Source organism: Misgurnus anguillicaudatus, chromosome 12, assembly GCF_027580225.2.
Source record: "Misgurnus anguillicaudatus chromosome 12, ASM2758022v2, whole genome shotgun sequence".
NCBI lineage: Eukaryota > Metazoa > Chordata > Actinopteri > Cypriniformes > Cobitidae > Misgurnus > Misgurnus anguillicaudatus.
The window spans coordinates 24628375-24654319 of NC_073348.2; the positions used below are offsets into that span (position 1 = coordinate 24628375).

Sequence of the window (25945 nt, forward strand, 5' to 3'; positions counted from 1 at the left end):
TGGTGCAGATCTCACACTGCCTACACCTTACAAACACCATACCTGCAGTGAAGCGAGTTGTGTAGCATCATGCTGTGGGCCATTTTTGACCAGCGGGGAGTTGGCATCTTGTTAAAATAGAGCAAAGAATGGGTTCTGTCAAAATGCAGGGAAACTCTGCAAGAAAAGTCAATTCAGCGTGCTGAAAAACTGAAGCTTGTTGCAGAAATCACGACCTAATCTTGCGACTGCATATGAAAACAGCATATTTCCATTTTCTTTAGGAATATTTTACAATATAAATCAATGTCAGATTCAAATAACTAGTTTGTTGTTTTGTGATGAAAATACCAGGGCTGGGAACGCAGCACAAGAATACATTTAGCATATGTTTTTGAGAATAGATAGTCTTTTGCATACATATAATGCTGGTATGGATATTTAATACCTAAAGCCATAGTTTAGCGAAAAATGAAAATTACTGCATGATTTACTCTCCCTCAAGCCATCAAAGATACATATTTCCATCATCTTTCAGACAAACACAATTTGAGATATTTTTAGTGAATGTCCTGAGTCTTCCAAGCTTTGTAACAGTAGAAAACAGAGTCTGCGACTTTCAAGCCCAAAAAAACTACATCCGTCCTTCTCAGAATTAATCCACGCGGCTCCAGTGGGTTAATAAATTGATGTAATTTTGTAAGAAAACAATCCATATTTAAAACTTTAGAAACTACAATAATTAGCTTCCGGTAATGGCCAATGCGTATTATGCGTAGTGTACAATGCATAAGATCTGATGAAAATTGTGCATGTTGTTTTAGCTATAGATAAGGTAAACTCAATATCTTGTCTTATATAAAAATCCTCCGCAATTTTCTTTAATATCCGTGTTATTTGTTACTGGCATTGTTTTGGTATCTCCTCTGTGTCTCAGAGTTCATCATTCAGTGGCGGCGTTTCACGAAAACCTAGGGTATGGCAAAAATTCTTCGTACAAGAAGGCCATTCAAATAACAAATCTATGAAACCACATTATATCCATATGTGTACATACTCCACCAACCTGTACAAAATCATACTATGATTGCACGGATGTACACTTACTGACAACAATACGGAAGCAATATACAATTGAAAAGAAAAAATAGAATCATGGTTATTTAAAATGCTTTTCAAATGTTGTCATTCTTAACTAAGTGCAACTCCAGCAACAGATAAACTAAAACAAGATAATATCAAAACATACTGTAACATCCCTTCACAAATCTTGTCATGACAGCCGCCAATAAACACTAAACACAATAAAGACTTTTAATGATGTGATAGAGCACACGTAGTTAACCAACCAGCTAACCAACTAAGACTAAAACACTAATTAAAACTCTTAGTAAAACAGGGCTAAATGCAAAAACAAGTCTTACCTTTTGTCGTCGTGCAGTTTTTATTCCACAAGTCGCCATATTCAAAAACGCGCGCAAATAATTAATAAACTTATACTGCGCTACAATTTCCCAGTGTAAGAGAACATGTTTATTTATCCACAGAGAACAAATCATTTTACTTCTGGAATAATGTATGCAATATGCATGCGCGAGTGTGGGGGAGAACCGTGAGTCTGTTTGAATGTTAAATCAAAAAAAGGAGTTTACTTGCGAAAATAATGATTATAGCAACAGCGGTCATCATGAAACCTCCTGCAAGGACTAAAAGCTGCGCTGCAAGCAAGAACGACAGGCTGATGACATCAAAGTACCGCGAGGGTGAGGCGAGAAATCATCGGAAGAGTTTGCTTTCAAACCGCTCTCGCGGCAAGTTAATGTCATCCGCATGTCGGTTCCTGTGTTAGAGTATAAAGTCGAACACACGTGTAAATTATCCCTATTAGTGATTTACCAATGTTCAGATATGTTCTACTGAAAATATTTAAAATTATCTTTAATGAGCATCATTATAACCGGTTGATTTCTGGTGTTTTGTCTGAATGCTAGGGTATGGCAACTGCCATACCCTGCCATACGCAAACGCCGCCCCTGTCATCATTACGTCACTACACATCATACACTATGTTCTACGCCGAAACTCTCTTTTGAATGTGCATTGGCCGCTAACAGAAGCTAGTAATTATTGTTTCTAAAGTTTTAAATATGTATATTTTTCTTACAAAATCGCATTGATTACTCTCAAAAGGCCTTTTTAGCCCCTTGGAGCTGTGTGGATAACTTCTGTCATGGTTGGATACACTTTTTTGGGCTTGAGAAGTCGTGGACTATGTTTTTTAAGCTTGGGATAACTGAAATTGCTGAACTATCCCTTTAACACGTCTTGTTTTCTGCTGAATATATTAAATGTATTTGCTAATTTTTATACACTGGAGCGGTTTCTCGAAAAAAAAAAAATTCTCGGATTTTATATCTGTCATTTTCATGTACAACATGTTCAGCTGAAGTCGTGATCCAGACGTTACATGACAAGTGGCAAACTCACATTCTTACCATCTAAATATTCGCAGCTTTTTAACCCTTATGCATTGTTCGGGATGTTTTCATTCACTAGGGGGTTTTTTGAGTCTTCATTTGGCCACAACTTTCTCTGTTTCAGCAAATGGAATGATTTTTGGTGACACATCTTATAATAGCCTCTTTCACACAGTAATTCTGGTAAATTACCATGAATTTACCAGAATGAATTTACCACTAAATACAAAAATGTGCTGTTCACACACGCAGTCCCAGTAAGACATCATTCACACATCAGTATCAAAATACCGGTAAATTCGTTGAGAAAGCGGAAGTACCTGTAGCACGCGGCGAGCTCGAGTGTTGTATTTGTAAACAATCCACGTCGCGAAGTTGCTCATGACCAAACAACATTGAATGAGACGGCGTCAAACCGAAAATGCGTTTTTAACAATAGTACTGTTTGCACTTTAGGCTTCACAGAGGACGTGCTAAGGACTTCGGCAATTCGGCGGTCAGCTGTTTTTATCAACTTTGGTGAAGAAATGTGGATGTTAACTTCAGGTGTGCTCAACTTTCAAGCAGCATGTGTGTGGAAACGTTAGTAAACAGTGCGGGGGTAAACGCGTCATCTGTATTAAAACGCTATGATTGGCCCGAAGCTGTCAGCACGGTCTGACGTCGTCCGTTCTAAATGCCGGTAATCCTATAATTTTCGTTCACACACAGCGCTTACCGGTAAATTACTGGTAATCTTACAACTGGTCTTACTGGTAAATTGGGAGCACTGATTTACCGGAAAGGTTCTGTTCACACATGATCTGTTAACTGCAATTTACCAGTAAATTACCAGTAAAGACTGTTATGTGTGAAAGGGACTATTGACACTTATTTTGAGAAAATGCTTTGAAATTTTTCAAAAACTCAACAATACACCTTGGGAAAATGTACTTCCCTTTTGTGTTGTTCGTGGATGAAAACATCCACTAAATTAAACGCCTGTAAAAATTTATCAGATGAATATTTTTTTCCTTTTTTTTTTTTTTTTTGCATAAATCTGTTAATCCACCATATTGATCAAAACTACCAAATCTTTACAAAAAAATCCATAATTTTAACTCTTTAATTGCCAAGTTTATAAGTGGTGTCATTAGGGGGAAAAAAACACAAAATGACCGATTTTCAATATAAAAAGTGATTGTGGACTGGATTTTTTTAACCTTTTTCACAGTCTAGGGCATGTCAAAGATTAGAAAAAACATTGGCTTTGATGCATTTTTTTGTTTTTGTGCAGCATCAGTTTTTAATTCTTTCTCCCGAATTAGTTGTTTGTGGCTTTTTTGCCCCATTGACTTCCATTATAGTAAAATTTTTTGATTGCAAAGCCATGACACCTTATTATCATGCATTTTTTATTGTTGGTGGTTTTTCCTTTTGCCAAGAGGTAAAATTTGTTGTTTTTACTGTTGATCAACATGTGGCATCATTAACCCTTTAGTAGGCCTGTGCAAAACAGAGCTTAATTTCTGGCTTGTACATTGAGTTATATGGAGTATAACTCCAAAATAAAAACTTGCGTGCGTGCGTGCGTGTGTGTGTGTGTGCAAATTTGAACAATGCACATGGGTTAAAATCATATCTTTCTCAAAAAACTATAACATATACAAAATAATGGCTCTCCCAAAGCTAAAACTGTTTACAAAGCAAAGTTTAAATGCATGTATATTTAGTGGTTGAAGCTGAATTACTGGCAGAATTGTGGTGAAGATGAAAAAGAAAAATGCCTTGCAAGTATTTCTGTTAACTCAAACAACAAATCCATCACGTAGTGCTGTCTGTTACGCACGTGGGAAAGTTTCAGATTTTGTTTTTAGGCTTGATATAACAGGCAAAACCAAACCTAACCAAACAAACGTTTTATTCCTCTTAGGTCTCGAAAATTGAGTTGAGTGCCCCAGCTCGAAATAAAGCAGCACCAGAATCAGTTCATCAGATTTCCGTTTGTGTTAATGTTTAAAATAATTTCCACGCATCAACCAGAAGAAAGATCAACCTTGAAAAAAGGTTTTTGCCAATAGGGATGATGCATTCATTAATTATGAATATGCTTTCAAAACCATGTTTGCTGACAGTTGTCGATGATTAAGGACTGTTGATGTCTAAAATATGCATGTTTTATGACATTAATGTATAGCACTTTAGTGTGCATCAAGCTCGACGGGCAGATCCGTAGAGAGCCGAGATGCTCATTTACTGCGGTATCTCATCAGCAAATAGTTCATGGAGTTTCTCTCTTTTCTCTCCTCTTTAACTGTTCCCCAGCGTCCCCACCTCCACGCTACTGGCTGCGGGCTGACTCAGATGTCAGAGTGCGTTATTTCGGCAGGCTGACTCTCAATAATGTGTCTTTATCTGGGCTCTTTGTGGCGCGGGGGTTTGACGCCGGGGCCTTTGGGATTTGGATGAGGGAGGAGGCATCCGTCGCAGTAACAAGCTCTCACTTTGTTAATGCCTCTCCACACCTCTTCAAACATGCATCAAATACTCACCTTCAACACCGGGACAATTTTGAACTGCTGAATTTGCAGTTCGGATGCACTTTGGGGCAGTTCGCTTAACTGTTGCGGCACTTTTGCGTGTGGTGTTTTAGCGCAAAACTTTGTGCGGTGCGCTAAGCACCCACATCCCAGTTTAAGCAGGTGTTAAATCCATCGAATTGAATTACAGCGTTGGCATCCAGTTCACTAAAAACATTGCAGTATACATTCGACGTAGTGGGCGCAGTTTATTTTCTAACTCCCACCTGTGTTTTTTCAGTCTGTGTGTATTTGTGTGAGCGTTTGTTTTAGGAAGATGGTGTGTGCGTTTTGCGTTGTCGTGATGTGTTTGACAGGTGTGTTTCCTTTTTAAAAGCTGTTAAAAGTGGGTCTGTTTACTGGATTTCTCCTCCTCGTTTCTGTCTCCTCCAAACATTACTGACATGAACATGACCTAGAAAACCTTTATCATCTCACTCGTGTTTAACTCGGATTGTTCTTTTTGCCTGGCGTATGACTATCGATTTGTCATATCCTCTCTGGCATCCTCTCTCCACTCATCTAGGTGAATCTTATGAAATCTTGTCTGGGGCATATTTCAGCAAAAGATAAATTGAATTATATGAAGCATGGTTTTATGATTTTTTTTGTGTGTGTGAATATTTTCGTGACTATTAAGCATATAAATTAGGGCTGTGTGGTATAGAAGGAAGTTCAGTGTGCGATATTGTGCTTGATTGTATAGGGTAACCCCTTTCTTTTTATAAAATATATTTAAATTTTATATAAAAAAGTTTTTTCAATTATATAACCAACATATTGGTTGTTGCATAAAACAAATCTGACATTTTAATGAATACATAAAATAAATATCACCACTGTCATGTACAGTTGCACACACATATCCCTGCCAGATATTATATTATTGACCATACATTACTTTTAAACTAAATTGCTAATTTATTGCAAACCTGTTACACAGCCTTAATATCAATCGAGTATTAACTCATATTACCTCCCAAAATGTATTACTTTTAATAATACTTATTAATATAATATTATTATTTTCACATTTAAATGCAGTGTCAGCCAGTGACTTCTTTTTTTGAGGGCGCACGATGCAAAGCTCGTCACAACATGTATGTAGCCCGTCATGTGTGTGGCTCATCATTTCAAAATATGTGTTTGTTGCGTCATCTAAACTTCATGTGATGTCAAAATACGAGCATGCTGCAGACGGTTCGAGGGGTTTATGATAAAAGAGACGCTTACGTTTGCCAGAAACTCGTTTAATCTGAGGGGCAACCTCCTCATTCTGCTTTATACTCGTCTCATCTTCTCTTTCCATCTCTCTATATCTCTCTTATCTGATCTCATTTTAGATCATTAATTCTTAATGTAACCTTTATGAAAATTTATATTATAAGTAGCCTTGAAAAGTTAAAAATACTGGGATCCTATAGTTTTTGTAATTATTTAACCCTGCTGACAAGACCCTTACAGAACCTCACCCATTAAGACTTTTTAAGACCTGCAGAAACCCTTTAGGTTGTAAGCAATATTATTTATAACAAATGTCCACAGACTTATACTGGAAAAACTGTATAAACTGACAAAAACTGTTGTCAGTTTGCTGTATCCACTTGTGTTGGATTTTGACTTCAGGCCAATGTTGCATTTTGACTTCAGGCCAATGTTGCATTTTGACGTCAGATCATCACTGATTTTGACGTCGAATTTTGACGTTGGATCAACATTGAATTTTGACATCAGATCAACGTCGGATCTTGATGTCGGATTTTGACGTCGGATCAATGCCGGATTTTGACATCAGATTAACATTGATTATTGATGTCAGATCATTGCGGATTTTGACGTCGGATTTGGGCTTTATTTTTTTAAATATGTGACAGACACTGACATTTTTTATTGGGGCCAGTGAAAATTTTGGCAGGGCAAGTGAAAACCTGAAAACTTTTTTACAGTGAAATTTTTAAATTATGAGAATTTTTATATTTGGGTGAACTGTTCCTTTAAGTTGTCTTAGAAGGATTGTATTTATGTGATGAATGACACTACAGTGTTGTTGTTATTACCAATGGGAAGCTTAGGATTTTCTTTGAGCCTGGATTTTCTGAGTTGAGGCGTTAATTAACAAATCATGGTAGAAAATTGGTATTGGACATGATTAAAGACCCTATGTGTTATCCTCCTAGTATTGATGCATGTCTTATTGAAATGGAAAGTTGGGTGGAACTTAAGGTATTGATGAGCTCTTAGGTTCTTGTTTTAAAAATAATCAATTGACTGTTGACGTTGGATCAAAATTGAATTTTGACGTCAGATCAACGTCGAATCTTGATGTCGGATATTGACATCATATCAACGTCGGATCGACGCCGGATTTTGACGTCAGATCAACATTGGATCCTAACTTCAGATCAACATTGAATTTTGACATCAGGCCAACTTTGGGTCTTGACATCGGATCAGCGTCTGATTTTGACGTCGGGCCAATGTTGGATTTTCATTTCAATACCCAATGTTGGGCAAATGTCAAGGTGAACTAAGACCAGGGCCGTGTACAGAGATTTTAAGGGGCAGTGGCCCAACCAAAAAACGGGCACTAAGGAGGGTGGTACTATTAATATGGTTTTAATCAAATATGATAATTATTATTATAGATTACTAGTAGAAACTAAGACAAGTGATTATATACTTAATAACAAGAATTAAAGTGTGACAAACTGCTAAATCTTCTATATGATTTACCTGCTGGCTTGCTGGAGCTTTGAATCCATGTTTGCAATGTTGCCTTTAGCAGCCTCCCTTTCCACTCCGTCTTCATTTTTGTGAAGGCATTGTTTTTTGTATTTTTTGTCTACAAAGTGTGCCAACAATCACAAATTTGGTGATATTTGATAAAACTAGCATTGTAATTTTAAGAATGTGAATATTTAGTTGTTACTGGTAGCACACATACATCTCGGAGATGTCTATTTGATGTCTGCATTTATATCTGCAAGATGTTGTTTTTTGATTGTTTGCTCATCTGCTATACGTCTCTGAGACACTTCCTAAAAGATGTCATATCTAGACATATTGAAGAAGTCTTTAGAATGAATGTAAAAGTTTTAGAAGACAGAGAGCAAATCATTACCGACCGAAATACAAAAACAAACTACCAAATTACTAATTAAGCTGATCAACAACTAAGGTAATGTAATGAATCTACCTGTGAATGCAACAAACTTGGGGAACTGCCGTCTGCACTCTCCAAAGACTGGAGATGAAGGCAGAAAGGCAGGGCTCTAGCCACCGGGCCACCCCCCTGTGCACGGCCCTGGCCATTACTAAACCTGCCATCCCTCTCTTTCTCTCTTACTCTTGTCTAAGCAGCAGGGAGCAGCATGCCCAGACAGCTCGGTTAACTAGGAGTTATGTCTTGTTTCATTAGTTGCGGCTAAATTTATTGCTTCGCCTGTGAATGTACAGCCTTGTTAAAGTGATAGTTTGGTATTTTGTTGTGATCTTAGAAGAGTCTGAATTATGTCCATGTCACTGTTTGGTGGTTCTGTCCACTGCAGGGGTTCTGTCTGCCTGTTTCTGCATTGAGCCGCTGGATGGGTCAATCATTAAAGCAGAAAGCCCTGTTTGTGTGCGTGTGCAGGCGGAGGGGATGTCAGACAGGATTAGCTGTTAATACCTGTCAATTGCTCACCAAAGATGACATTTAAGATTACAGCCACAGGACTTTAGCCGTTTCCATAGAGACCGGCTGTGTTGTCACTCATTGTGTGTTAAGCAGCAGTCACATGCTGCTTTTTAAAGGAAAAGATTACCAAAAAAATGAAATACCCTCACCATCATGCCATATACAGTGTATTTAAAACATATGCAGTATATATAAAACTAACATATTAAACTGACATCACGGTAAAACTCCAAAATGCACATACATTTATCAAGTAATTCAAATAACTCCAGTGGGTTAATATGTCTTCTGAAGCAGAACGTATATATATTTTGAGCTTATTTTGTGTTCTTGTATAACTCAGTGGATAGATAAAAGCATCTGGCAAATGCATACATTTAAAGATGAGGAGCTCAGATGCAAAAACCCTCTAAGTGCGTCTGACATGTTTTTCTTGTACATGAGCGTTTTTATCAGGTTTTTATGTTTAGGTTGAGAGTAATTTCACTTTAATTGCAAGAATCTTTTTTAATTAGTCAGTAATTAAAATGTCTTATTTACTCAATTGTCACTGTAGTCATTTCATTGGTATTTAACAAATTTGACTGTTAAAGGCGGAGTCCATGATGTTTGAAAGCCAATGTTGATATTTGAAATCACCTAAACAAACACGCCCCTACCCCAATAGAATCTTTCATTTGATTTGATTTGATTGGCTATAAGTGTGTTTTGGTAGTCGGCCCGTCTCCTTTTCCAAAGCGTTTTTCAAACATCGTGGACTCCGCCTTTAAACCCTCTTGAGTGCAAAGTTTTCCACTTTTAAAAGTCACTCTTCGGTGTTCTTTTTTGAATAAAGCAGTCCCTCCAGAAAAACGCGATTGTGCGATCGCACGATTTATTGTATAATCAGCCAAAGTCCGCATATTTATGCGGGCCGCATTTTTTTCAAATACGACGCACTTTCGCCGCATTAATTACAGATTTCCGCGCACAAAATATGCGGGGGCTTGCATGGTTTCATTATTCCCGCATTTTCGTAGCAAAAAGTCACATATATATTAGCAGAAAGTTGAAAAATGTTGCATTTACTTCACACAAGCGCAGCCGTGTCCTCTGTTGCCATGGGAACGTTATGACATGACGTGATTATGTGATGTGAACATCATTGCAGCTTTTGCAAGTTTCCGCAGTTTTAGCAAGTTCCGCAATTTTTGGAAATTCCTGCAATTCCAACGCATAAATTGCATAAATATCCCGCATATTCCATCACATTTTTTAAGAAAACGTGCCGCAAAATCGAGGATTTTTGCCCGCAACAATCACAAAAAAACTCAGCATTTTTCTGGAAGGACTGATAAAGCTAAAGCTTCAAAAACTTCAGTCAATATCCCGAATATATTAGGTAAACCTAATTTAATATAAAGCTTGTATAGCAATTTATACAATTAATAACATCACATTTTATTGCTGTTTGAGTACTCTATGTTCAGTCCAACACTGTAAAAACAGATTTGTTGGTTCAATTTAAAAAAGTAAGTTACCTGCTTGCCTTTAAATTTTGAGGACATTCAACTTTAAAGGGGCCATGGCATGAAAATCAGACTTTTTCCATGTTTAAGTGCTATAATTGTGTCCCAAGTGCTTCTATCAACCTAGAATGTGAAAAAGATAATTTTTTTCTTAACATTTTTCTACATTTTAAGGCAAGTTGAACTAACTTTTTACAGTGAAATTTTTTCAACTTAGTTTTGGTAAACTATTCTCTGCAAATACGTGAAAAATAGGTCATCTTCTTATCATAATACCACCTCTTAATCTGCACTATCCAACCATGGCAAAGCCATTTAGTGCAGAGAGAAAGAAAGAGAGAGAGAGAAAATAATTGACAGCACAATTGAGTTTCAGTTGCAACAAACCACCATCATTGTGATTCAGTGTTTGCATTTCATCAACTCATTTGCATTTTAAAGGACACACCCAAAATGCCAAATTTTTGCTCACACCTACAAAGTGGCAATTTTTAACATGTTATAATAAATTATCTATGGGGTATTTTGAGCTAAAACTTCACATATGTACTCTGGGGAAACCAAAGATTTATTTTGCATCTTAAAAAAGTTTTGTGACATGTCCCCTTTAAAATATTATATAAAGTTGTGTAAAAATTCACTGTCAGCTAATATTTTTAAGTTTGATATTTTTCTAAATTTTAAGGCAACCAGGTAACTTACTTTTTTAGGTTGAACCAACTTTTTTACAATGAATTTTTTCAATTATGAGAATTTTTATATTTGGGTGAACTGTTCCTTTAAGTTTCAGAAGGATTGTATTTATGTGATGAATGACACTACAGTGTTGTTGTTATTACCAATTGGAAGCCTGGATTTTCTGAGTTGAGGCGTTAATTACAAAATCATGGCATAAAACTGGTATTGGACATGATTAAAGACCCTATGTGTTATCCTCCTAGTATTGATGCATGTCTTTATTAAAATGGAAAGTTGGGTGGAACTTACAGTATCGATGAGCTCTTAGGTTCTTGTTTGAAAAATAATCAATTGCCTTTATTTTTACAACATAACCCGTGAACCATAAAACCAACACACACAAAGCTAACAAACATTAAAGGGACACTCCACTTTTGTAAAAAGTGTGCTCGTTTTCCAGCTCCCCTGGAGTTAAGCGTTTGGTTCTTGCCGTTTTGGAGTCCATTCAGCCGATCTCCGGGTCTGGTGTTGCCACTTTTAGCATAGCCTAGCACAATCCATTGAATCTGATTAGACTATTAGCATCGCACTAAAAAATAACCAAAGAGTTTCAATATTTTTCCTATTTAAGACTTGACTCTTCTGTAGTTACATCATGTACTAAGACCGACAGAAAATTAAAAGCTGTGATTTTTTTTAGGCAGATATGGCTAGGACTATACTTTCATTCTGGCGTTATGATCAAGGACTTTAATGCTGTAACATGGCTGCAGGAGGCATAGTGATTCCCTTGGTTACTTTCAATGGCAGGGGACTATTTTTTTTTTTAGCATGATGCTAATGGTCTAATCAGTTTTAATGGATTGTGCTAAGCTATGCTAAACATGGTACCGCCAGACCCAGAGATCAGCTGAATGGATTCCAAAACAGTAAGAATCAAATGTTTAACTCTAGGGCAGCTGAAAAATGAGAATATTTAAAAAAAAAAGTGGAATGTCCCTTTAAGTTAAGACCACAAAAATATTGTAGGATGTATGAACTTCCTAGGACAGAGGTGGGCATCGAGGGCCGCAGTCCTGCAGAGTTTATCTTCAACCTTAATCGAACACACCTGAATGTCATTTCCAAACAGTCCTGAAGACTTCAATTAGATTTTTCAGCTGTGTTTGAGTAGGGTTGGAGCTAAACTCTGCAGGGACACTGGCCCTCAGGACCAGAAGTTGCCCACCCCTGTCCTAGGAGCACTTGTTGGCAGCAACAGCCATTCAATGACATCATAAGACAGACTGACCAATCAATGAAGAGTTCACTTAAGTTATATCTACCCAATCATTGCGCAACCACCTGTTCCTCATACACACACTAACATTTTCACTTAGCACATCACATCTGCGATGTAGCAGATAAAAGACTTGCTTAACCACAATCTACTTAAGTCCACGGATTGACAAGGCTTTATACAGATCACAGAAGCAGGCCGAATTCAATTGCAAAGTGCATCGCATTCCCACAATCAAAGGTGTTTGTTTTAGATCCAAATTTCTAACCGCGGAGAAAATTATGCTAGCTGGTAATAACTGAGGTTCCAGCTTTGAAAAAAAGTGTGTATATTCCCAATCTCCAGCCTCAGGGCACTTACGCACTAGAGAAAGCTCTAATGGAGCGTTTGGCGGATAGAAGGAGCCGTTTTTGGAGCCGGATCAGTTTGAAACCAAGTGGGAATACAGCAAATTGGATTGCTGAAAGCACAACTGGACCTGTCCCTCTGACATTCTCATTGGTCAACAGGTTCTTATGTCAAAATGTTTTGCAGCCCAGAGTATTCTGACCTTGTAGTTGCACAATAAGGCATATTTTTTCCTTTGCTTCCTTGATACTAAATGCTCTTAGTGCATCTCTGTACATGATCAGGCTTTTTCTGTTTTTCTGTTTAGGAAGGATTGGTTGAACTCCATCCGTCACCTTAAGTTTAAACTTGATGTGAGCGGATATAATTGTGCATTCTGTGTCAAATGTGCAAAAATTCATATTACAAAAGCATAAAATTTCATTTTAACCTTTTGTCGAGGTGCAGCGAGATGCATTTAAAGAGATTTTTAGGTGTCCTTGGAAATTCCCACACTGGTATTATATCATTAGAAATACAGTACTGTGCAAAAGTCTAAGGTCACCATTAGATTTGTTGATTTTGCAATGGCATAATGGCCATATATAATACATTTTTTAGTCTCCCCTACTGAAAAATCCAGCTAAGACCAGCATATACTGGTGAGCTGGTTTTAGCTGGTCTCCCAGCTTGGTTTTGCTGGTGTAACAAGCTGGTCTAGCTGTGTTTTGGTCACTTTTTAAGCTGGTCTAGCTGGACTTAGCTGGTGAGGCTGGAAGACCAGCTGACCCACCAGCATGACCAGCCTTTGCCAGACTGGGAGGACCAGCTTAAACCAGCTAATTCCAATTCTAATGGATTTTTCAGTAGGGTCTTTATTAAAATACAGCTAGAAAGTACAGGTAATTTTTGTAGAGTATTAAAAACAGTGCAATATTGTAGTGTCAGCTCCTCTTGAGCAATAGCAAGAAACTGCAGGCTCTCTTAAACCTAAATTAAATAAAACTCTTATTTCTAATCCTAATCGAATGATGTCAGTCTTCTCAAATGTGATGCCAAGAGAGGTCAAGAGACTTTTGGCAGAAGAAAGCATTTTGTGTACATATTTCCTTGTATTGTTAATAAAAAGAGCAAAAAGTAAACATGGATGATCATTAAAACTTTGCTAAAACAACAACTTACACAATACTACACCTCTCTTGTTCTGTATATAGTCCTGGATAATAACACACTCAAATTGCGTGCTGCCCCCTTTAGGCCTGCCCTGGCACGGCTGCTGGGTAATGAGGTCATTGAGGCCTTCTTGCCAGCAGGAACTTTAGCTTACTCAAGAAAATTACTCTTGGTTTGTGCAGTTCAAACAGATTGTGTTAATTCCTAGCGGGCTGAAAAGGTTGACTTGGCTGCCGGCCTTATTTGTCAGGGGTTAAAACCATCTTTTCGAGCTGTTGTTACTCCCGTCACTGGACAGCATGGGTCAGTCCTCGTTTTCCAGACCGGGATCTCTTGTGGGGTAGTTTTGGAGGCAGTTGGAATTGAGAGTTGAGAATGTCCCAGACAAGAGTAGTTTCTTTACTGCCAGTTTTTATCTTTTCGTTGTTTGACATGCCTTTCCTTCCATCGCCACAGATCATCATCTCAATTACTGCACTCGACTGTCTCTTTCTCTCTCTCTCTTTCTCTCACGCTCTCTCTCTCTCTCTCCCTCTCTCTCTCCCTCACTCTCCGAAGCTTTGGCTCTTATTTCAGACTGCTCGGGAGAACATGTTGACCGTAAAGTCTATTTTTCAACATATTTCAAAATATACAAGAAATGGCCAAAAAATATATTTGCTGAAATATTTTGGAATGTGTTTACAAAAATGTATTGTTCACCTACATTTTAAAACATTAACGGTAACACTTTACAATAAGGTTCATTAGTTATCAATTGTTAACAACCACATGAACTAATAATGAATTGCACTTAGACAGCATTTATTCATCTTTGTTAATATTTCAACAATTACTAATACTTTATTAAAATCTCATTAACGTTAGTAAATGCACTGTGAACTAACATGAATAAACAATTAAAGCTTTATTTCTATTAACTAACATTAACAAATATGAATAAATACTTTAACAAATGTATTGCTCATGTTTTTTTTCATGTTAGTAGTTAACTAATGTTGACTAATGGACCTTATTGTAAAGTGTTACCGCATTACCAAATATATTTAGCCCTCCATATATTTCAATCCAAGGAAATATGTTTACATTGCAATAAAAGAAAAACTTTGTTTTTGTTACGAAACCTGTAAACATAAGAGTTTAAAAAAAGTTAAAATTAAATATAGTTTCAACTTCAAAAATATACTTTGTAAAATTAACTTGTATTAGCATATTTTTAAAATATTGTTTGTATTTAATATATATTTGCTTGCCCTTGAAATACATTTTGGAATAAATGTTGATATATGAAGGTTAAAACTAAATATATTTTCGTATTTAAAAATATACTCAATTGAGCATTACTTCACTGAAAAAAACAACTTGTAAAATGTACTTAAAAAAATCCTCGTAACAATTTGCACTAACTTTTTTTAAGTAAAATTTTTTGCTTTTTTAAGTACAGCTTACCTACTAAAATCAAATTAAATCTACTTATTAATGCATGAAAAACATATTTTAAATAATTAATTTTAGAAGTTAGATTTATTTTAATCGTTTAGGTAAAATCTATTAGTTTTTTTTTTTTGAAATTGAAGCATTGCTGTCCTAAAAATATTAAATAAATCATATTTACTGTGTTATTTTCTTTAACATAGTTCTATGGCATTATAACACAAAATTTCAGTCATTGAATAAACTTGATTCTAAACAGAAACGCACACAAACTGCGTTTTTGACATGCATTGTCCGCACTGTGGAGAGAAACACAATATAATGTTCCGAACAGGGTTCATGTAAAGAAACACTGATCACCTGAACGGTGACTTTACAAAATTATCATTTGCAACAAAACAACATCAATAATATAAGAGCTTAAACCTTTATAACATTTTATTAACACATATTAAATTCTTATCAGTTCTTATTCTGTGATAAGGCTTAAAAAATAAAAATATTCAAGCGCAAAGGATTGTGGGTATTCCTTGCAACATGTGCAAATAAATTTAAGTTCATTTTACTTGATTTTTTTGTTGTTTAATGATTTAATATTCTTAAGTTAAATTAACTAAGATTTTTTTACTTGAATCTGCTCTTGAATTATTTTAGGACTATGTGCAGTGACTATAAAACACTTAAATAATACAAGAAAATATCTAATACGACTTACTATTCCCACACAGTTCATTTTCTACATGAATTTATTGTGTATTTATCATCATTTTAGGAAAATCTAGTTCTCAATAAATGTTAATATTATTATGTAGAAATTATGAGAGTTAATCTACACCAAAAAGTTGGTTTTTCAGTGTTTGTACAAAATGTGTTTAGCATATATTTAAAATATATTTTTGGCCAGAAAACATTTTTTTTTTTTGCCGTATGGGTCGTATCTGTTTTTATCTTCTTCTTCTTAAACTAATAACCTTTTGTCCACAAACAACGTTCAGAAGGTCTGTTTTTTTACTCACTCTCTCAACTTTCTTCACCTTTTAACTAAGCCGCTTCTCTCTTTTGTTTAATAGGTTTTTCAAAACTATTGGTATTTTAATAATAAGTCTATGCTAAAATAAGATTTTCACTCCATTTTTATGCAAAAACACCTTTATATAAACTGCATGTTTGTTTTATAGTCTTTTTTTGTTTTTTTTTATTAATAATGTCTTTTCTGTTATATTTCTTGAAATAATTACATGGGAGCTTGAAGCAGTGTTTACTTAATTGAGAAATATACTTGAAGGCTGCATGCCATTGTTTTCATTTAATAGAGTCGTGAATTATATTATCAGCATAGCAATTGGACTCAAAAGAAATTAACTTTATTTTTTATTAGTGTTGGCTAAAAACAACATGAAGTTAAGCTGGCATGGACTCCATAAATTTGGTCCCAGCATGATCTGAAAATGTTCCAGAGAGTCTTTTGTGTACTTTAGTGCAAGCGAGTAAATCTTGGCTTTAAAGGGATATTTTTTAATTTTAACATTAAATTTTAAAAGGAATTCCTCCTAAAACTTTCTGTTTAGCCTATTTTCAGTTTTGCATTTTTGAATGCCATTCATTTTGAACGTGTCCTACTTTATTAAGCTTTCTAAATAAAGTAGCGTAGTTTCATTTTGCTTTTGGAATTAATATTAATAATAATCATGAAGCAGTGTCTACTAGAGAAATTTTGGTATGCACCCCTGAGTATCCCGGTTCTTATTTCTCCATCTGCCGAACAAGCTTAGCTTTTACACGTTTGTCTCTGCATCCCTTCATCCCTACAGGGAGAACAGAGATCCAGGGAGGTACAGAACACAATGAGAGCCATTAGGTGATGAATCATTTTCTCTACACCTCCAGTGTGTTGACTAATGACAGCCGCGAGCACTGAAAAGGTCATGTTTTTGGATTCAATCCATGAATGCGTGTTTGCACGTATTTGTGTGTGAGGGGTTGAAGCTTTTATATGCAATGTGTTCCCTAAAGATTATTCCATGTTTAAGTCAAGTTTGAGCGAATATAATATTTTGGTTGGATATAATCCAAGAGTTTATTTTGGCATATCCGTAGAAAAGGAGTTCATTGGTCTTGATTTTGATACATCGGTGTTTTAATGTTTTTGACCCATGTTTAGGCAATGAGAGGTGAAATGAGGTTCATGAATTTTAAATTGTGCTTATAAAGGTGTGCTATATTGACACGTTCACGCTATTAATATCGACATAGGGAAAAGAATAATTGACTCGTCTCTGTTAGTAAAAATTGTGTTCAAGTAATGCATTTACTTGGAAATCTATCGATTAAAGCACCAGAATAAAATTAAAATCTATACTGGCTCAAAAGGTGAAACCACATTGGGTCATAAAATGCTTTGTGAACTGTAAATGTATGTTGCACTAATAATGGTTTCGGTGGTGATGGAAAGCATGTCAAGAGAGAAAATATTAACAGGTATTGAACCTGGAACATTCCTTAAAATTACATTTGATGTAAGTGCCACTAGAAAATGTGTGAATATGAATATTGTGCTTTAAAGTTGAACTTCGTATTGAAACATTTTTCACGTTTCACCTAAAAAAGCTGTTGAATGTTTACTGGCACTCCTAGTCGACATAACTTCGCATGAGCAGGAGTCGTCTGTGGTTTACTAAGAATATAATAATTGAGAGAGATTTCGGATGGAAAAGTCTTTGTATCTGAGCGCGCTGGAGATTAACTACAGCATGTCATTCAGTTCAGTAAAATATTGTATGGATCGAATGCCGAGCGTTTCTGCGTTGAAGAATTCAATATCGCCGTCATGAACGTGTTTTATTTTTGGAAAGGAAAATAAGTTTGAAGATGCGTCTCTCTGTGCCATAGGGATCTTGAACAGCATTTGAATGCAGTATTCAGTACTGGCTTGGCGAGTTGTTCAGAGTTACATGGATAAAGTACCGAGCTTTAAAGTACCGAGGCGCCACAGCTATGAAATATTTAGTAATGTGAATGCTGTAAGATGCAATGAATGTGTGTGTGTGTATGCGCGTGTGTGTGGGGAGGGATTATTGTATACATTGTTAAAAGGCATCATAGTTGCGGTCGAGTCAATGTTATTACTAAAAGAGTTTCCTATATACAAAGCAGGCCAAGTTTTAAATAGGAAAAAAGCGAATCTTAAGAGATACAAGCACTCTGTAAGAATTGATTTCATTATGCTTTTACATCCATTCTTGTATGTTTAACAATGTTAGCAATTTAAAACAAAATTAAATACTTAAGCTTCCCTAATCTGAAAATAAACTAAGCTCAGCAATGTAAAAAAGATCTAAAAGATAAGCTCTCCGTTCTGTTCCAATGATAATGACACAATCTTGTCATCTGGAACAGAGAAGATGGAGCGTAGAGTCTGAACGGGTTGTTTGCATACAGTATATTGAAAAGCTGCAGGGCAAGTTTGGGTTTAATCTGAGTGAGGCAATATGAGAAATGGTGTGTGTATTCTGTCCATTAGTTTACCAAAGAGTTCGTAAGTACCAGAAAGTTTCCAAAAACATACAAATTGCGGATGACTGTCTTTAAATAGTAATTGGCTTGCTTTAGTGGCTTTGTCTCTTTGCGCAGTAATGACATTTTCCATTACATATGAGTTACTCATATAAACAAGATGCGGGAATGGAGTACTTGCCTTTTTAGTCCTTCATGCTATTTTTATATGCTATGTTTTTAAGAGTAAGGAAGATGTAATGCTATTGTTTATATCAGTGGTAACAATATTTAGGGCCCTATGAAATCCCAAATTTCTGGATTCTGGTTTTAATGGTTCAATTAAATTTCAATTAATAAAAAAGCTTTATGAAGAGTGTCGTGTTGTGCGGATGTGTACGCACGCAAGGCAGACGTGGGAAGAAAGTACATGTATACTGTACCTGATCTGCTGTGTCCCAGGCTTTGACGAAACCTGCTTGCACTCTGATAAGGCAAAGCTTGCCATTGTTTGCAATGCTTGATGAGAAACGGACGCATCTTTTATTTATGTCCAACATTAGACAAAAGGGAACCGTTTCTGCACCTTTCTGTTATTTTATTTGCTTATTAATAAAACCACATAAAAAATTGCATTTGAATTTAATGGGTTTTAAAAAAAACTGAATCCAAATTCCATGACATTCCGCTTTATACAGTAAATTAAGGGCCCTAAATATTAGGACAGGAACAGTGGTTGTAAAATGATTATTTGTTGACTAGAACCTTATTGTACTTTACTTATACACTGTAAAAAAACAATGGTTGATTCTTAAAGGATTGGTCAATTTTCTTAAAAAAATCCAGATAATTTACTCACCACCATGTCGTCCAAAATGTTGATGTCTTTCTTTGTTCAGCCGAGAAGAAATTATGTTTTTTGAGGAAAACATTCCAGGATTTTTCTCATTTTAATGGACCCCAACATTAACGGGTTTAATGCAGTTTAAAATTGCAGTTTCAAAGAACTCTAAACGATCCCAAACGAGGCATAAGGGTCTTATCTAGCGAAACGATTGTCACTTTTTAAATATGCACTTTTAAACCACAACTTCTCGTCTATCTCCGCTCATGTGATGCGCCAGCGCGACCTCACGCAATACGTCATTATGTCAAGAGTTCACGGATGACGTATGCAAACTACGCCTCAGTGTTTACAATTGTTGACAAAGAGGACAGAAAATAATCTAGTTAAAACTTCTGTCTAATCCCCACACTGTCAGAAAATAGGTGCAAAAGCTGTCCCTTCCAAAAAGTAGGGGAGAGCGGTGCACAGCCTAACGCTTTTTGGTTAGGGCTCAATCTTTAAAAAAATATTTAAGTTTGATTAATTACATTTTTACACAAGCAACACACAAATCTCTGCTACAAATGACCATTTGAAGTTTGTTTCTTGTATTCTTGGACAATTACACCAAATGTGCAAACGTTACAACTTACACCATAGGTGGGTTTCATTGTAACAGGCAGGGGGTTAGTTGTAACACTTGCTAAAAATTAAGCTGTCAGGCAAATATTTTAATACTATTTTGTCTATATACTTGAAGTGGATGTTATTTATCTATCTGTCTATAATAGACAGGTATCTACACTATTCATCCCTCATCTAACTATAGTTCAATTATAAATGGATACAAGTGTCTAAATATGTGAGAAAAAGCAGCACAATTGACAAAAATTTTTTTTATATGTGACCCAGTCTGTAAAAACCATATTACAGTTTCAAAATCAAATTCTGAGATATCTAAAGATATGAACAAAAATACATTTTGACAAACCATTTTTTAATAAGACATGGCACATTTATTTTGTTGGCAGCGAGCAATCATTAGTGTGTAGCCTATTTAAAACAACGTATACATATCTGTACCTAAATCGTATTACAACCTTTTTAAAGGATACTTTCCCGATAAGAGCTTTTGTACCATTATTTCCGAGCTTATACAGTAAATGTAAACTTTGCAACCTGGTGTTATAAATTGTAAATAGCTGTAAATTTAATTACAGATGAAAGTTGAAACTTTAAAAGCTAATGTTAAATTGTACAGTAACACCTTTATTCATACTATGACAAGTTCAGTAGATGGAAATATCTGTGCGTTATAATGATAAAAGCATTTTTTGCATTGTACAATCACAGTTTTTTGTAATGTATTAATCATATTTTTGTACATCACCTTGGTTAATACACACACATGCACTCATGCACTCACTTAGCAAGTTTGGTAATCATATAGTGCATTCAAGTGAGCATCATAATCCAATATATTTATTGCTGAAACTCACAAGGTTTCAATGAAGCATCATCTAAAATGAATTGAAATGGTCCCCTAAAAAGCAGTACTTTTAAAATTAATGTGATTCTGTTATTTTAACCTCTTTCCAAAAGCTACCTCTGATGGCACCAAAGAGGGCATCGATAGCATGAGAGGAGGCGTGTGCGTGACACGAGGGATGAAGCTGGTTCTCAAAGTGGGACAGAGTAAGTACCATTATCATCACCATTAACACTCATTCTCCTGTTCGTTATCGATGTAATTGAACCCTGGATTGAAACGCACTTCGTGTTTTTGAACATGTAACACATATCGGTTTGTTTGCTCCCTTAGCTGCGTATGGCCTTCCTCCAAAGCCCAAACCCGATCCAGCCCGACCCAACAGTAAAACTCCAGGTAATAACCAGAATGTGGGACACAGTTGATTTTCACACTATGCCACATGTTCCAAAAGACATTAGACAACCATAGCGGATTTATTTCTTAAAATTGTCACTGATGTTTTTATCTTGTTAATAAGAATGTTAACCCAAGGTTTTAAAATAAAGCATGAAGTTAACAACACAACCGAGGATGATTGTGTTAAAGGAATAGTCTACTCATTTTCAATATTAAAATATGTTATTACCTTAACTAAGAATTGTTGATACATCCCTCTATCATCTGTGTGCGTGCACTTAAGCGCTGGAGCGCGCTGCGACGCTTCGATAGCATTTAGCTTAGCCCCATTCATTCAATTGTACCATTTAGAGATAAAGTTAGAAGTGACCAAACACATCAACGTTTTTTCCTATTTAAGACGAGTAGTTATACGAGCAAGCCTGGTGGTACAAAACAAAACGCAGCGCCTCTCCAAGCGGATTCAAAAGAGGAACTATATTTTATGGCGTAATAGCACTTTTGGGAGTACTTCGACTCGCCTGAAAAGTCCGCTCCCCTTCTCACTCTCATAATGGGAGAGGGAGGGTGTTACTGCGCCGAGTCGAAGTACTCCCAAAAGTGCTATTACGCCATACAATATAGTTCCTCTTTTAAATCAGCTTAGAAAAGCGCTACGTTTTATTTTGTACCACCAAACTTGCTCGTACAACTACCCGTCCCAAATAGGAAAAACGTCGATGTGTTTGGTCACTTCTAACTTTATCTCTAAATGGTACCATTGAATGAATGGGGCTAAGGCTAAATGCTATCGAAGCGTCGCAGCGCGCTCCAGCGCTTACGTGCACGCACACAGATGATAGAGGGATGTATCAACAATTCTTAGTTAAGGTAATAACATATTTTAATATTGAAAATGAGTAGACTATTCCTTTAACCGAAAATTGTAGATGACACCCTACTTGGTGTATTAATATTAATATCAAATTTCTTTTTAGGAATAAAGGAAATTTAGACTGGACTGGCTTATTTGATAAATATGATATAAGATGTATTTTTGTTGAAGCCAAACATGAGACAAGTACCAAAATATTTGTAGTAGGTTTACTCATAAAATAAAGCCTGAAAGCATATAAGCTACATGGTTTAAGACATTATTGATCGATCTTCTCTCTTCTCTTCTAGATCTGGAAAATGGCTCTAAAGGGAGTGATGGAGGTGATGCCGGTGAGAGAGAAGACAGCGGCGCCGTGTCTGCGTCTAACATCGCCCTGATCTCCGGCGGTGCCGGGGGAGCCTTGCTCCTGCTCATCGCCGTCGTGATCGGTGTAGTGTGTTACCGTCGCCGGAAAGCCAAGCACTCGGAGACTCACCACCCTGCTCTTTCGCTTTCTTCTCTTACCCCAAAGCGGGGTAGCTCCTGCGGGGTGGGGACGGGGTCGGGCGGGGGAAACAATAATGGCTCCGAGCCCAGTGACATCATCATCCCGCTGCGGACCTCGGACTCGGCTTACTGCCCCCACTACGAGAAAGTCAGCGGCGATTACGGACACCCCGTCTATATTGTGCAGGAGATGCCCCCACAAAGTCCCGCCAATATCTACTATAAAGTATGAGAAGAGGACGGCCGAACACACAGATAGCCTGACTTTATTATCCACACATAGGGTGTGTTTTTAAAAGACTCTATATGTAAGAGCCTAGATTTTACAGCACTCTATTAGAAGATGAACCTGTCGACTGTTTTACTGTGTTGCCGGCTGGAAGTTCGGTACAGATCTGGGGTTTATGTTACTGCAGAGTGTTTGTTTTATTTACACGTGTGTGACATGGGAAAGTGAATGTATGTACGGAAGTGTCACACATTTTTTCAAAATGAGTTTAAATGAGCTTGTTAATGGTTGGGTTCAGATTCATGTGCTTTTCCCTTAAAACCAAACAGTAGAATTGTTAATAATATAATACTTTTTTTTTTTAAACAACTTTGGGGGTGAATTCACTAAACATTTACACCAAAACCTGCCTATTACTATCCACCCATGTTTTGGTTTAACCATGCACCAGATGTGCTGAAATATTTAAATGTGTCATTGTTATTGTTTTCAGCACAAGCGCACCTCTTTATTAATTTGCATTATTATGGACTGTGCCGCATCACACAATTCTGCACTATTTGCCTGGCAGTTGCACTTACAGTAATGCCTACAAAAGGCAGTTGTGTTTAAGGAGATATATTTGTGTCCATTTTCTACTAGTCATACAGTACTACTATAATCATCAAATGATAATAAAATGCCAGGCATATAATCAGATGCATCCTTCAGTAAGTGCTGATACAGGATTATAGTATTGGAGAGATACTGTACAGTATCCAGATCTGTTGAAATGCACAATATACGAGCGCTTTCGGCGAATGTAATTCATTTTTAGTGAATTCGCCCCCCTGTATATTTTTTCATCTGAATGTGGATGTTTGTCTTCGTTTCTTTGAACCCAGATCTCAGTCATATTTATTTATTGTGCATCAAAGACTCTTCTATCATAACTGCTCAGCACCCACTTGTTTGTTTTTGACGGTTTTTAAACATCATTACGTGAGGAGCGGGAAGTGCCTGTGGAGGAGGTGAAGACGAATGCTTGATGGTTTCAGTTGGAGACCCTTCTTTGCATTTCTAAGGGGTCCAAGGTCAAAGTTAGGAGATCACAGACTGCACTCATGATGATTTGAGGGCTTCAGCGTGAGCTTTTGAAGTACTGTGTAGACTGTAATGAACTGCTTGCTTACCGTAGACACACACTGTCATCTTGTACACTTTTAACACATACATTTACATTACAGCTGTTTGGGTTTTCACATATAACATCAAGAGATGGAATCCGGCTGTGAGTTTGTACAGAATATATACGTTTCGAAGTTTTGTGATTGTTGTATTGGCCAAAGACAGATTGAATAATACTGCGCCTCTGTGTGTCTTAATGAACCCGATTACAAGCTGTCCACGTCCTATTGAGTGTTACAAATATCTGTTGCTAGGTTACAATCTTGCCTCTCATTATCATATTTTGGGTGATGTCTCTGAACCGACATTATCACCCGTATCAGCTTAAAGCTTTTGGTGCACAGTTCACCGGTTATTTCAGTTTATGAAACATGACATTAAGACATGAAAAGTGACTGTGAAAATGGCCCAAATGACTTGAGTTTTCTTTATCAATATTGATTTAAGGATTAAGCCTGTCATTATCACGCATAAAATGGCAGAAATTGGTTTTATTGTGAACACTTCTTTTGTTAAGATGCTTTCACATTTCCTTTCATATTGTGTTATATTTAAGTGTTGCTTTGTTAATAGAGCCAGAGACAAATAATGTTATTGCAATGCAGAGGGGATGCAGCGATTGTAAACTTCTTTTACTATATCATGCCAACAGCCTCAGTTAAACAGGGCACACAGAATTCCCAAACTTCTCGCCCCTGCATGCCTGTAGGCTTTTCAGTGCAAATTTTTCGTTTTTCTGTTTTTATCAAGGAATAATTTTTCCTTCAAACGAGCATTGTGTGATTGACTGTCTAAATCCTTCGACGCAAATCGCTTCCTCGGCTAGGCAGGGCATGGGGTTAGGCAGGAATTTTTCCTTTTGTCCTGATCAGCTTTGAGCAAAGAGAAACCATCTGGCATGATTAATGTTGACCTAAGGCACCGAAAGCATTTCAGTACCTGTGGCAAAAATTCCAAACAACGCCGTTTTGCATTTTATTTCACAGGAGAATTTTTTTATGTTCAAAAATTGTCATGATTTGAGTTGCCTTGAAACTGAATTGTGATAAAGACTGTTGCATTTCTGATCTCTCTATAGTATTTCTACAAACGGTCCTTATTTCATTGAGAGAGAGAGAGAGGAACACAAACTTTTCAAAGTTTTGAAACTCCAGTTGGACTGGATGGGACCTGATGAGATGCTGACTGTTGAGATGTTACAAAAGTAGTGAGACAATGTTGAATAAATGTTAATATGTTTAAAAATGTTGAGACAATGTTTAAGACATTGAAAAAAGCAATGTTCCGGTGCTCCTGTTTCTTTACCAGCCCTGTATCTTTATATATATATATTATATATCTCTCTAGTTCTCTCTCTCTTTTTAACACAGACACTCAATCAAATAAAAACTACATTCCATGCAGTAAAAAGCACTGATAAAAACTGAAAGGTTGTTGCCAATGCTGTAATTCTGCCACTGTGCTGGTTTATCACAGCTATCATTCACAAGTGTGATTCTGTCTATCTGTCTAGCTCAGTTCCCAAACTGCTCCTGTGTCTACAACCTAGTCTTTCACATAGGAGACTTGACTTTGAATTGATTTCAATAGTTTGATTTAAGAAGTTTAAACATGCACTACCAGTCAAAACACTTTTGATACACTTGACTGAAATGTTAACATTGATCTAAAGGTGCATAGTTACATGCTTGACATTACTATAAAAATATACCTGTGCCAACCAGAATAATTTTAAAATAAAATATTTTAAAATATTATTTTGAAAGAGATGATTTAGACTGAATATTGATGGAAATCAGCCTTAAAGAGCCCCCCAAAAAAGTTTGAACTTCTTCGATATTCTCTCAAATTCATCTTAAGGGAATATTCCATTTTCTTAAAAGAAAAATCC

General features: G+C 36.4%; 1 protein-coding gene across 1 annotated transcript in view; it reads left to right on the forward strand.

The window, feature by feature from the left end:
• efnb3a (ephrin-B3a) overlaps positions 1-25483 on the forward strand; it is a 48068-nt gene extending 22585 nt beyond the window's left edge. The window contains exons 3-5 of the mRNA XM_055208622.2: positions 21010-21102; positions 21230-21292; positions 22460-25483. Coding sequence (XP_055064597.1) covers positions 21010-21102; positions 21230-21292; positions 22460-22890 — 587 coding nt within the window. The 3' untranslated portion in view covers positions 22891-25483. The remainder of the gene's footprint in view (positions 1-21009; positions 21103-21229; positions 21293-22459) is intronic.
• Positions 25484-25945: the final 462 nt, after the last annotated feature.